Below are 14,543 nucleotides of genomic sequence, written 5' to 3' on the forward strand. Positions count from 1 at the left end.
AATAGTAAGGCATTTTTGGCAAAATCTTTGTGATATTGACAAGTGCTGGAATAGGTTTTCTCATACTCTATTCCGACGTAATTTTGCTAGAGAAATCGATTGAAAGCAGTCGCAACACGCTGCTATGAACACATTAAAAGTCATAACCGAACAACGGAGAATTTTGTTCGCCATTTCTCTTCCGTTGATCTTACGCTATATCTGCTGCGTCTTCTGAGTTCTTTGCTACACAGTCAGTCAGGTAGATGTCATTCAAATCAAATCTGAAACTTAAAGTTTCAGGCCTCGAAACTGAAGAAATAGTAAAGCATTTTTGGCGAAATATTTGCAATTTCGACAAGTGCTGGAATGAGTTTCCTTCCTCACCATTCCGACGTTATTTCGCCGGAGGAAACGATAAGGCTCAGTCGCAATACGCTGCGATTGACGAATCAATAGTTACAACTGAAAAACGAAAAATTTGGTTCGTCATTCTTCTCCAGTTGATCTCACGCTTATTCCGCCACATTCTCTCAGATCCTGGGTGTTCAATCAGTCAGGTACTGGTCATTTCAATTAAATCTGATACCAAAACATTCCGGCTTGAAAACTAGAGGAAAAGTCAAGCGATTCTGGCGAAATTTTTGCGATTTTAAAAAATGCTGGAATGGGTTTTCTCATACACTATTCCGACGTAATTTTTCTAGAGAAATCGAGAGGGAGAATCACAATTCGCCGCGATTGACGCTTTAAAAATTACAACTGGAAAACAAAAAAATATAGTTCGCTATTCCTCTCGTGTTGATTGCACGCTCTTCCGCTGCGTTTTCTAAGTCCCTTGGTTGCTAATGAGTCAGAAAAGTGTCATTCAAATCGTATAAGTGATCAAAACTATTCGGCTTTAAAACTAGTGAGATAGTGAGAAATTTTTGGCAAAATTTCCGCGATTATGACAAGTGCTGGAGAAGGTTCTTTCATGCACTATTCGGAGGTCATTACGCTGAAGAAATAAATTGCAAGCAGTGCCAACATGCTACCATCAACAAATCTAAAGTTACAACCAAAAGACTAAGAATTTCTTCCGCCATTCCTCACCCATTCATCACACGCTTTCTCCCCTGCGTCGTCTGAGTTCCTAGCTATACAGTTAGTAGGGAAGATGTCATTTAAATCAAATCTGGAACCAATACGTTTCGGCTTTGAAACTGAAAAAGTAGTGAGGTATTTTTGACGAAATCTTTCCGATCTCAACAAGTGCTGAAATAGGTTTTCTCATGCACTATTCCGACGCAATTTTACCAGAGAAATCGATTGGGCGCAGTCACAATACGCTGCAATTGACGCATCAATAGTTGGAACTCAAAGAAAATTTAGTACGTTGTTACGTGGGGATGAGAGTGTACTGAAAAGTGGTAGTTAATGATTGATTGAATAATCAAGCTCCCACGCAAAGACAACGAATAAATATTGAATCTAAAAAAAGACCTACCTTTCGATAAGCCGGTAATTTGTAGGATCGTGTTGCTATAATCCTGTACAGGTCTGTGAGGTTTGTTCAAATTGTTGAGGCAATTTTATAATGATAAAAATGGAAAAAAGGTCGTTCAAAATAAATGGTTTATTATGATTCAACCGGTAAAAGATGAATCATATTCTGTTCCGATTTGGTGATCGAAATGTCTGGTAACAATCAATGCTGATAATGACATAAGAGCCGAAAGTAACAATTTATAAAGTGTTCGAGTTTATACAAATCGTGTGTTATTCTATTCTAGAGGATATTATTATTTAGTACGAGGAACATCTACTCTGAACGATGGTTATAACTAGCTGGTCGTGATTATTCGATATTGTATCTCTTTTTTTAGATTATCTTAAATCAATTATACATCCTATTGTTAAGTCTTGTTGGTTAATTCTTGGGAACAATAAGTATGATTTAATTGGGGGTAGTGAAGCTAGCCACCAATTCTAGACTTGCTTTTAAATGAATATTACTAATCTAAATTTTGATTATAAAGGTGAAACAAGAATTCGTTCAATTACGAAGATTAACGCTCGGATTGACTTATCTTTAGGTGAATCGGTTGACGAGATTGAGATATGTTTATTGTAATGTATCGGAGAATAGAAATGAGTTAAGGCAGTGAGTATATTTAGAAGGCATTTATTTACATTGATATGTGCTGTACACAGATCGAAGGTTGGTCGACGACTGACTGTGTCGTAGTGTTCTTCGCGCATTAGCGCTACAATTCGTGAGTGCCATTGTTATTACATAACGTCGCTAGTAGCTAGGCTTACATATGTTACACTTTCTCTCCGCTTAATTTTTGTTCTCTCTCTAGGAGCCGAGCGGATCTACGCAATAACACAGTTTTCTCAACGTTAGCTTTTTCGTTTGTCTGTGCAACGTCATCTAATTCAACCGTTTCACGAGTTACTATTTGATCGACGTGGCGTTTATCCACTTTACCTGATTCCCATTCAATCAAATAGTTTACTGGTCCGATTCTACTCTTTATTTTTGCTTCCAACCAAGGAGCAGCGTTTTTGCTAAAATTCATCGCCCATACTAAATCGCCTTCTTTAAATTCGATTATTCTTTTCCCCCTTTTATGTTGAATTTGACAATCATGTTTTTCATTAACTTTTTGCTCCGTGTTTGGAAGTAAAAGAGTGAATCGTGTTCTCAATTCTTTACCGAGCATTAGTTTAGCAGGGGTTTCTCCGGTTGTACAATGTTTAGTAGTTCTATAGTCGAATAAAAATGTGTCAATTGCTTTTTGAGTGGATAACCTCTGTCTTTTCAATTTTTTATACGCTTTTTTGAAAGTTCGCACTAAATTTTCCGCAGCCCCATTAGTTTCTGGGTGCTTGACAGCTGATTTTACATGTTTTATTCCTGATTTTTTTACAAATAGTTTAAATTCTAGATCTGTATACTGCGGTCCGTTGTCAGTTATTAAACACTCAGGAAACCCGAATCGTGCGAAAACTTGACGAAACATTTTTATTAAACTTTCTGAAGTAGTGTTAGGCATTAAAAAAATTTCTGGCCATTTCGATCGAGCATCTAATATTAATAGGAAAGTCAACCCGTCTATCGGCCCTATTAAGTCGGAATGAATTCTCACCCAAGCGCCGCATGGCCATTTCCACGGATTTAAATAGCTCGCCGGCGGATTGTCTCTCTCGCGCGCACATTCGTCACACGCCTTTGCTGTACGCTCAATGCACGCGTCAATCCCGGGCCACCAAAAGAACGATCTCGCAACTGCTTTCATTTTTACTATTCCTAAGTGCGTTTTATGCAGTTCATTCAAAATTGTATTGATCATTTTTCCTGGTATTATTACTCTATATCCCCATAAAATGCAATCTTGCTCAATTGTGAGTTCGTTCTTTCGGTTCAGGAAGGGTGTAATTTCGTCTGGCAACTTGCCTTTCGGCCATCCGTATTTAACGTAATTCATAACTTTTGCTAATACTAAGTCTTTCCGCGTTTCTCTCGATACAATTTTCCAATCTAAACATTCATTTGTTTCATTTTCTATATAATTCAAATAAGTGTTTTCTTTTACATTTATTTCTTTTTCATTAAGGTTAACCAATCGTGAGAGTCCATCCGCACAATTAGCAGATGATTTTACATATTTTATGTTATATCTAAAAGCACTTAGAAATTCTGCGTAACGCTGCAGTCTTCGAGCCGCCATTATCGGAATCCCTTTTTTTGGACCGAAAATACGCACTAGCGGTTCATTGTCGGTTTTTAATGTGAATTCTCTACCGTAGATATAATCATAAAACTTGGTGACACCGAAAATTATTGCTTTCGCCTCTTTATCAATAATTGCGTAATTTCTTTCATGTGAATTTAGCGCTTTAGCAGCGTATGCAATTGGACGCTCGCCATCTTTAGTTAGATGCGACAAAACAGCTGAAATTCCGTTATCGGACGCATCGCATGTTAGTATAAGCGGTTTTTTTGGATCATAATTGATCAGTAGATTGCCTGCTTTTAATTCAGTTTTCGCGTTTTGAAAGGCTATTTTGCATTCTTGCGTCCAATTGAAACTATTCTTTTTCAAACAATTATAAAGTGGAGCGAATTTTTCTGCTCGATTTTTAATAAATTTTTCGTAATAATTTATTGTGCCTAGAAACGATTGTAACTGTTTTAAATTTTTTGGTTCTGGAATTTTATCGATTGCTTCGATCCTCTCGTTTATTGTGCGTACACCATTTTTATCAATTTCCACGCCTAAATAACGAATACGATCGCGCAATAAGTCACATTTTCTCTTCCGTATTTTTAACCCGCATTCTTCCAAAATATTGAATACAGTTTCAAGCGTTTTTAACATTTCACCTATATTTTTAGCTTTGATGTAAATATCATCGATAAATATATAAACGTTTGGTACTTTTGCGAAAATTTGCTCCATCTTCTTTTGAAAATAACCCGGCGCCGAAGCAACACCATAAAACAATTTATTTGGTCGATATAACCCTTTGTGAGTGCTAATCGTTAAACAATCTTTGCTGCTGTTTTCAACTTCTACTTGTGCAAACGCTTCTTTTAGATCAATTTTTGAAAAAATTTCACCGCCTTGGGCTTCAGCAATTAAGTGTTCGACTCGCGGCAAAGGGTGTCTATCGATCACCATCAAAGGGTTAACGGTTACTTTATAGTCTCCGCATATTCGCACTGTGCCGTCCGGCTTTAATACAGGAACGATTGGTGTTCCCCATTCACTTACGTCGACTGGAGATATTATTTTCTCTTTCGTTAGGCGATCTAATTCATTTTCTATTTTTTCTTTTAGTGCGAACGGTACACTTCTTGGTTTATGGTAAATCGGAACTGCGTTGTCTTTTAAATGTATTTTTATTTTACCTTTAGTAAAAGTTCCGATCCCCGGGGAAAATAAATTTGCATGTTTTTCAAAAATTTTTTCTCTTAAAGCCTCTAACTCGTTTTCTTTTTTTATGCAATTTATAGTATTGCTTAAGCAAGGTTTTACAATTTTTTCTTTTATTTCTAAGGGCCACAGGCCTAGTTTTGATAACCAATCGCGTCCAAGAAGTGGTACCCCGCTTCCTTCCATAACATATAAATTTCCAGTAGTCGCGATTTGTTCGTATTCAATTTTTAAATCTCGTAAAATTCCTACCGGTCGACTTTCTTTACCGCAGTAATAATTAATTTTCAAGTTACAATTTTTTAATTCATTTTTCGCAAAATATTTTTCGTAATCTGATTGACTTATAACCGAAATTCCGGCGCCACCATCTACTTCCATTTTCAAAACTTTATTACCGACTTTTACATTTAGATATTGCGGATCGATTTTCTCTTTTTTTTCTAAAGAGTTAATTTTCATTACAGGATCACTTACGCTTATTCGAAAAAAATCGTCAAACCATGATTCATCGTCCGTGCTTGACTGCTTATCTTCTTTCTTCTCTTGTAGATTTTTCAATGTTGCTTGGTTTTTACCGCCGCTCCAGCAGACTGATTCGAGATGCCCTTTCTTGTTACACTTGTTACATGTTTTGTCTTTATGCCAACATCTGATTTCTTCGTGATTCGGCTTTCCGCAACGATGGCAGTTTGAGTTCGAATTGTTACGTGTATTGTTTTTGTTTCGCTGCTGGTATCGTGAAGAATTTTTGCTTTGGAATTTTCCTTTGTTTTGGTGAGATGTAGAGCCTCGCTTGTGATTGAACCTTCTATTTGCGGAGCCCCGGAATATTTCTGATTTAAGCTGTAACAAGTCTTGTTTGTTTTCGGACTGTTCACCGTTTGCCTTTACCTTACTCGACGCTACTTTTGCTTCTTCGCAAGCCGTCGCTGTTTTCAAGGCTAATTCTAAAGTTAGATTTTCTAACTTGAAAAGTGTTTCGCGAATGTCATCGCTGAGTATGCCGCTTAGAAATTGGTCTTTAATGGCATCTGAAGAATCTTTGAATTCACACTTTGTCGCCAATTCTTGCAATGCTGCTTCGTATTGCGCAACAGTTTCACCCATATTTTGATTCCTTCTACGGAACTGCGAACGCAACACAGTAACATTCACTTTTGGTTTTAGATGATTTGTTACTTTGTCAATAATTTCAGTTAGTGTTACATCATTGAGTTTTTTCGGTGCACAGATTTTTCGAATTTCCGCGTATATTTTTGAATTCACTTTTGATAAAAATATCGCTTTTTTCTTTTTTTCTTCTTTAATTTCGTTTGCTTCAAAGTAAAATTCCATTCGCTCTACGAACTGCTCCCAATCATCTTGACCCAATTCGAAATTCACTTTTGCGTTAAATTCCATTTTTTTCTTTAGTGTGATTGTTTTCACTTCAAGTTCTTTTTTATCTAAGTTTTCTGTACTGCCTTCAGAACTCTCACTAGAATCTTTTTGTTCACTTTTAACTAACTTTTTTAGTATTTTTCGCAATTTGTCTAATGTTAATGATTCTTCTTCAAATGTTTGCCTTTTTTTTAACTCTTCAATTACTTGAGATTTACTCAAATCATAAATCCACGAGATGTTTTTCTTATTACTCATTAGTATTTTTAAATGCGGTATTTATTCACTTTTAATTTTTAATATTTTATTTTAATACGCGCACCAGTTTACCTCGTCGCCACTGTAATGTATCGGAGAATAGAAATGAGTTAAGGCAGTGAGTATATTTAGAAGGCATTTATTTACATTGATATGTGCTGTACACAGATCGAAGGTTGGTCGACGACTGACTGTGTCGTAGTGTTCTTCGCGCATTAGCGCTACAATTCGTGAGTGCCATTGTTATTACATAACGTCGCTAGTAGCTAGGCTTACATATGTTACATTTATCGCCACTAGGGGTCTGCGGAAGTGGACCTACTGTGTCTAGCGAAATTTTCTCAAACGGCTCAGCTGGAGTGTCCGTTATTAGCATTGGCTCTCTAGTCTTTACGCGAACTAGCTTTTGTTCTTGACAGCTTTCGCATCTTCGAATGAAATTACTGATATCCTCTCCCATTCGTGGCCATTAAAATCTTTCGCGGATTCTTCGATATGTTTTGGTCACGCCTTTGTGTCCTCCCATTAGTCCACTATTCATTTCCGAAATTATGTCCAGTCGTATTTCTGATGGTGGTATCTCGGTTATACCTGAACAGATGGTAATGTCTATGTCTTCATCCTCAAAAATATCTATTAATAAATTCGAGATATCTATTGATAGTTCGTCAGTCATATCCCCTAATTTTGAAATTCTAAATGTTTTTATTTTCAAATCTAATAAAGTCGTTTTCAAATTTCCCAAGGCTACCTTGACGTTATGTAATTCAATTTTGTGAAAGTGTTTTCGTTTAACTACGAGGCTAAATATGCTATATTTTCCCGTTTTTGTAATAATGACTTGGCCTAATTTTGGTTTTGCATCACGATGATCGTCTGCAATTATTAATTCCGAATCGTTTATATAATCTGCCGACTGGTATAGAAAATTCTGAATCTATTGATATGAAATGAACATAATTGTCTTTTCTGTATGTCAAATTTTCCCGACTGAATGAAATTCTATTCCGTGAATGGTAACCCGTTTTTAGAATTTCTAATGGCAATACTGTATCTAAATCTGGTAATATACCTTCCATCATTTCAATTCGGTTTGGTAAATCTCGGACTTCTAGTTGCGGCTGTAGACGCCTTGGCGTTTTGCAGACCTTGCTTTTTGCTGAAACGTCCCCCACCTCATTCAACTCAGGTATCATATTCGAAGGATACGGGGTTGAGAGTGCTATTGGCCTGGTTGCGACTATAGGTGTTGGTAATGCCGATTTTTGCAAAGGTCGACTAACTACTGACTCATTCAAATTAGTTTGATTGGTACTAGTCTGTCCAGCCTCGCTATCATTTCCTTGATTTCTCTCAACTTTTTCTAAAAATCTTTCAATTTTATTATTTGGTTCATCGTCATCAGTTTCATCATTTTCGTCGAGTACCTCACGAATGGTTTCGTCTAATCCTTCACCCTCTGATATATGGCCTGGTATCTCCATTTCATCTGCATTCGAGTTACTGGAGTCGTCTAGAAGACTCCTTTCGTGCAAGGTCTTGTCAAAGCTTTCAAATGAATCTTGCAACTCCTTCGGATTCAGATTACTTCTTTTGCGCAAAGATTTATTAAAAAGTGAAATGATTTCCTTTGTTCTTTAGGATCTATAGATTATTTAGCTTTATGACTCGCTTGTGCTTGCAAAAATACATCATCATCCGAATCGCTATCTCTGTCACGCGGTGATTTCAATTTCACAGTTATATTTTCAGGCTCAGAATCAGATTCATTGTCGTCGTCGGTTCGTGCGTCAGTCTGTATGTCTGATTGTTCAGGTTGTTGTGTTCCCTGGGATGTAGTGGGTTGTTCAAGACCTAAATTCGGCAATACGCTTCTTTGCCTCCGGTAGGCCGGCGGTTCGGAAGATTCATCGTCGGATGAGTCTTCAGAAAGAGCTTGCCTACTTCCTGTTGTTGTCCTAGCTCTCGATCGAGTTCTTTTTGAGATCGCGTTCTCATCAGGCTCTATGGTAGTCTTTGTTTTTGGACGGAATGTTTCGTCAGCTGATTTTTTTGTTGGGACTGAGTCTGATCTAGCTAATGGTTGATTTATTTTTGGAGCAGGTCATTTTGAAATTTTTGAATCAATGGGTAATATCATCCATTGGTTGCGTTTAGTCCTGACCTTCAAGTTTGACCAAGGGTTCATAATAGCAAATATCGTTTGGAGTTTTTGATTTTCTATTAGTTTTAAATTTGTACAAGCAAAAATTTTGATTCCCGTTCCTTTAAAAATAAATCGCAACATGGTTCTTACTTTATTCCATGCTAATTTATCTAGACCACATCCCATTCTAGGTATTCTAACTGTTTTAACTGAGTCATCCTTTAAAATTTTCCGAAAATTGATCAGACTGAGGTACATGTCTTCACACTCTGGTTTGTCCCAAAAGTTTAATTTTGTCATAATATAATAAATTTTCTGATTTAGTAGTTCTAATTCAGCTACTGAATGCATATCGGCTTGACTGCGAAGGTGTTCCGGTACCCCATATTTTTTCCTAAAATCGCTTGCTATACCGGAACTCATTTCAAGATCTACAGAAACAGTATGCGCATAATTGTCAAGTTTATCAAAAACGCTTTCGTGTACTTCAATAATGTTTGGATTTTCAATATCAGCTGTTCTAGTTATTTTCAAATAGTCTGAATATTTTGGAAATAAGTCTACAGATTTGATTATCAGATTGTCACTATCGTTTCCACTATCAGACGACTCCGACGATTGGTTAATGCCGTCGGTAACAGGGACTGGATTGCGCGACAATGCATCTGTGTCAATGTTCAGTCGTCCAGCTTTGTGTTTGAATTCATACTCGTAATCTCGTAACTTAAGCCTCCATCGTATTAGTCGCTGCCCGGGATCTTTAATCAAGTCGATCCAGCGTAATGGCTCATGATCACTAACCAGTCTGAATTTCCGGCCATAAAGGTAAGGTCGAAAACGTAGTACGGCATATAGAGCTGCTAAACAGTCTTTCTCAGTTGTGAAATAATTTTGTTCCGCTTAGCTCAGAGCACGAGACAGGTAGCCGACGGGCATGTCATAATCGTCCACTTCCTGGCTCAAAACGGCTCCGATTGCATAGTCGGATGCGTCGGTAGTTAACGTGAATTGCTTCTTGAAATTTGGGTACCGCAAGATAGGATATTGGTATAGATACTTCCGTAATATTTTGAAACTTTTCTTTTGATCTTTTCCCCAAATAAATGGTGATTCCTTCTTTAATAAGTCTGTAAGAGGCCTATCCTTTCCCGCAAAATCTTTAATAAAACGCCTGCAGTAACCGGCGAGTCGCAAAAATTGTCTAATGTTCTTAGGATTTTCAGGTTGTGGAAAATGTCGAACCGCGGTAATTTTCTTCGGGTCCGGTTTAACTCCTGATCTGCCAATAATATGGCCCAAATAAGCCACTTCTGTTTTTAGAAATTCACATTTGTCTGGTTGTAACGTTAATCCAGCGTCTTTTAATTTGTTAAATGACCGGCGGATTTTCTCACCGTGTTCTTCTAAATTCTTTGCACAAACTACGATGTCGTCTATATAAACGAAAACTTCGACACCTTGTAGTCCGCGTAATGTTTGATCCATTAATCTTTGAAATGTAGTGGGCGCGTTTTTAAGCCCTTCAGGCATTCTGAGATATTCGTAATGACCGTTTGGTGTTGTGAATGCGGTTTTTGCTCTATCTTGGGGGTCCATTTCAATTTGTTGGAAACCGCTGGCAAGATCGAAAGTTAAAAAATATCGCGCTTCACTGAGATGATCAAGAATGTCTGTAATGTTAGGTAATGGATACGCTTCCCCAATTGTCTTTTCATTCAATTTCCGAAAATCGATTACCATGCACCATCGTTTTCTACCCGCAGAACCGGGTTTTTTGGGTACAATCCACACGGGTGAATTATACGGTGAATTTGAAGGAACTATTCCGTTGTCAATTTTAACTTTGATTTGGTTTTCAATCTCGGTTTTGTGAATTGGAGGGAACCGATATTGTCGCGTATTATTCGGTATATCATCCTCGGTTGTTATACGATGCTGAATGCCGGGTGTAGATTTTAATTTATCTCCAGGTAAATGAAATAATTCTGGAAATTCCTCGATGATATCTAATACGTGGTCGCGTTCCTCTATATTTAAATGATCTAAATGCAATTTCATTGAATTTCTGTAAATCGATCAGTCACTACAGGTTCTAAATTTAAGTCTTCTGAACTTGAATCGTGATATTCATGCTCCTCCGGTAAGTTGTGATATTCAAAAGGTATCACTTCTTGTGGTGGAATTTCTATCCCAATATCTCTATCCCAGGTATTAATTGCAAGAACATGGCATACGCCATCTTGTACCGAGACTGCAGCCTCACCAATGTATACGCCGTCTATGGTTTCTACGCGTGGCAAATATGCTTCTTTTGTGCCACAACTGATTACGTCAATGCCAATGGCTTGCTTTGTGCGCGCACGAATTTTAGAGAATCGTTTTTGCGGTTTTGTTTCGATATCGGAATGTTCTTCGTATCCGATAAATCGTATCGGTCTAATCGGGTCAGTTTTCGTTACCAAGGTGTTATGTGTAAAAGAGATCTCAGCCTTACGCTCGCGCAAATGATCTTTACCTAATATACCGTCGCAATTTAGCAAAAAGGTTGACCGTACGACGTGAAATTTACTTGGTTCGTTTTGTAAAGTCAAATTTGTTATTCCCAAAGTTTTAACTTTATCGGTTGTTATTCCCGTTATCGTAGAAATTTCGTGTACACTGATTAAAACGTCAGGATGTAAAACATTAGCTTCAATTAGACTGATATCTGCGCCGGTGTCTATTAGAAAAATTGCTGAGTGTTCTTTTAATTCAGGAGCTGTCATCCTGATCAGTGGCGATTCTCGATCTGTTCCGCACGTATCGATGCACCGGCCGGCGGTTCTGCGGAACGGACCGTCGGTTGACGCTCGGGTGTCGCGTACCTCGCCGTTGCGTCCGGACGACGAGTCGCGTTCAAGTTTGAAGATTCAGCTGTTTCGGACGTTCTACGCGGAGATGGTGACCGTGTTCTGACGTTTGAGTTATCAAACCTTGCTTGGTTAAAGCGGGACTGCTGATTCGGGTCGTATGAACGGGTGTTTGAATTTGGCGAATTCGATCTGCCCGTATTTAAATTTGCTCCCGGCGATCCCAATCTATGTGGAAACGATGCAGGATTTATTGTGGGCGGATATCCATAAGGTGGTAAATACGGATATGTCATCGGCGGATAATAATACGGGTGTTGTGGAAAACAAGGCGGATATTGATAACCACGCGGTTGCTGGTACTGAGACTGGGAGTGAGCGGGCATGCCGTATGGGTAATAACCCCTCGGTTCGGGTGATCGTCGATCGGTGACGTTTGCCGTCGGTTGTCTGTACATCGCCGCGTTCGGTGACGGGCTCCTCGCGCGTGTCTCCGCTCCGTCTGAGATGCCATAATTCGAGTACAATCGCGGCGCATTATTTTGGTTATAGTTTATTGGAGAGTTCGGTCGCGGAATTTGTACTCTCTGTGTTTCTCCGGAAGATATTATTCCCTGACGCATACGATTTTCTGTTTTTCGCGCTAACTTAAACGCTTCTTCCAATGTCTTTACACGTCCTTCAACATATCTTTCGATAGCTTCAGGCAGTCCTCGAATATAAGCATCCAACGCGTTCACTTGTAGTACTTTCATTACCGCGTCGACGTCAGTTTTTCCGTACTCGTCTTCTAAAGCTACGCGAGCTGCACTGACCAAGATTTTTAATCGATCGTAGAAATCGCTCACGTCTTCATCACGTTTCATCCGTATATTCGCGATCTTTTGTTGATAATACGGATAAGTCTTTTCAGCTGCAAATCGACTTTTCAGATGTTTTGTTGATTCGTTGACCGTATTGAACGTCTCGCCATATGTACTATCGCGAGCTGCTCCTTGCAATTTTCCCAGAACGCACCTTACGTATGCGCTTTCCGAATTCGGCGGAACATACACTAAACCGTTCTGCACGTCCTGTAAGAAATCTTTCAAACGAATGTTTTTCCCGTCAAAATATCAAATATTCAATGTGCTATGCTGCAACGCAAAGCACTCCGCCATTGACGTCATCATCGCATTACTCGCGTCTGGGGCGGATACATTGGTTCGTTCCGCACTCTGATTTCCCGTGTCGCTAGGCATTTCAAAATCGTAACGGGTTGTTTATGCACACGAAATAATTCAGACCAACTTTAAGGTGAATATTGAGAACACAGTCATTACACAAATGACCGGTGGAAAATTCGGCAATATACGATATAAGGATATTATGACGTATACGAGATACAAATACACAAGTAATAAATCGCGGAGTTTCATGCACAATTTGTCGTTAATTATATAATTATTATCTAGAAAGAAAGATACCTTGTTTTTTCATGCGTTAGACCAGTCTTTCAATTTCAACACAAAAACTAGAATTTTTTTTTTCATTTTTTTTTTATTTTTATTTAGACAAATCTCACTTTTAGCAACAATATCCAACCGCTGCCATCAATTCTTGTGTTACGTGGGGGTGAGAGTGTACTGAGCGGTGGTAGTGAATGATTGATTGAATAATCAAGCTCCCACGTAATGACAATGAATAAATATTAAAACTGAGAAAAGACCTACCTTTCGATAAGCCGGTAATTTGTACGATCGTGTTGCTATAGTTCTGTACAGGTCTGTGAGGTTTGTTCAAATTGTTGAGGCAATTTTATAATGATGAAAATGGAAAAAAGGTCGTTCAAAATAAATGGTTTATTATGATTCAACCGGTGAAAGATGAATCATATTCTGTTCCGATTTGGTGATCGAAATGTCTGGTAACAATCAATGCTGATAATGACATAAGAGCCGAAAGTAACAATTTATTAAGTGTTCGAGTTTATACAAATCGTGTGTTATTCTATTCTAGAGCATATTATTATTTGGTACCAGGAACATCTACTCTGAACGATGGTTATAACTAGCTGGTCGTGATTATTCGATATTGTATCTCTCTTTTTAGATTATCTTAAATCAATTATACATCCTATTGTTAAGTCTTGTTGGTTAATTCTTGGGAACAATAAGTATGATTTAATTGAGGGTAGTGAAGCTAGCCACCAATTCTAGACTTGCTTTTAAATGAATATTACTTAACTAAATTTTGATTACAAAGGTGAAACAAGAATTTGTTCAATTTCGAAGATTAACACTCGGATTGACTTATCTTCGGGTGAATCGGTCGACGAGATTGAGAGCCGTCGAATCGTGTCGGTCTGCGTCAGTACAATTCTGGACCAGGGCCTCACCTCAAGTTCGGAAGAGTTGATCAATCGAACGATGTTGAACGTCGGTCACTTAGTCTTTGTAGACTTAGAATGATATCTTATTTTTGAAAGCTATAGTTGAAAGTGTCAATTTGCTGATTTTGATGTATGTTAAAAATGATTCCAACGATTATTTATTAAAAATGATAGTGTAATTATTATTATTAGCACTTAAAATTACCTGATTCGGTTGAATCAGGGCCGAACTGAATTTGATCATGGAAAATGGAATGGCATAAAAATGTCTATTCTTGAAATGATGAGATTTAGTGAAGCACAGAAAAGATGGAAACGTAGAAGATAGTGAGTCTTCTGCAGCTAACAGAATAACTGAATGCTCGAATTTGACGAATTAGCGCGAGACTTGAGGCCGGTCACAACTAAGATTTTCCGAACGCTGCTATTGCTCAAGAAGGGCTAATACGGGTTGACGTCCACGCACCTCGCGACTTGACAGACGAAAGACGCGGCTTCTTGGGCCCGAGGGTCCAAGGAGCTGCAGTTGTAATAAGTTGCAACGGTAATTAGCCAATGAGGTCCGAGGGCGACCTCCTAGCGCCCGAATCCACATGGTCAGCGTTACTTCTCGCTCTTCGACGGTGTTC

The 14,543-nt window shown here is 38.3% G+C and overlaps 1 protein-coding gene and 1 long non-coding RNA gene across 2 annotated transcripts; both read right to left on the reverse strand.

Moving 5' to 3' along the window:
• Positions 1-788: 788 nt before the first annotated feature.
• LOC124306524 (uncharacterized) lies at positions 789-2,772 on the reverse strand. The gene is made up of 3 exons (XR_006908637.1): positions 2,172-2,772; positions 1,782-1,786; positions 789-799 (listed from the first exon to the last, which is right to left on the reverse strand). It is a non-coding gene; the product is annotated as an uncharacterized LOC124306524 (long non-coding RNA).
• A 223-nt stretch (positions 2,773-2,995) lies between these two features.
• Positions 2,996-6,827, reverse strand: LOC124305568 (uncharacterized protein K02A2.6-like). The gene is made up of 3 exons (XM_046765145.1): positions 4,355-6,827; positions 3,117-3,277; positions 2,996-3,004 (listed from the first exon to the last, which is right to left on the reverse strand). The coding sequence occupies exons 1-3, from the start codon at positions 6,546-6,548 to the stop codon at positions 2,996-2,998; spliced, it is 2,364 nt and encodes a 787-aa protein (XP_046621101.1). The 5' UTR covers positions 6,549-6,827.
• Positions 6,828-14,543: the final 7,716 nt, after the last annotated feature.

Source organism: Neodiprion virginianus, chromosome 5 (assembly GCF_021901495.1).
Source record: "Neodiprion virginianus isolate iyNeoVirg1 chromosome 5, iyNeoVirg1.1, whole genome shotgun sequence".
In the NCBI taxonomy this organism is placed as follows: domain Eukaryota; kingdom Metazoa; phylum Arthropoda; class Insecta; order Hymenoptera; family Diprionidae; genus Neodiprion; species Neodiprion virginianus.

Bases quoted from the DNA above. Each gene is read 5' to 3' on its own strand.
- LOC124305568 (XM_046765145.1), bottom strand. From the start codon at position 6,548: ATGAGTAATAAGAAAAACATCTCGTGGATTTATGATTTGAGTAAATCT. The intron at 3,278-4,354 runs GTGAAATGTTAA...AAACGCACTTAG, and splicing joins CATCAAAGCTAAAAATATAG to GAATAGTAAAAATGAAAGCA.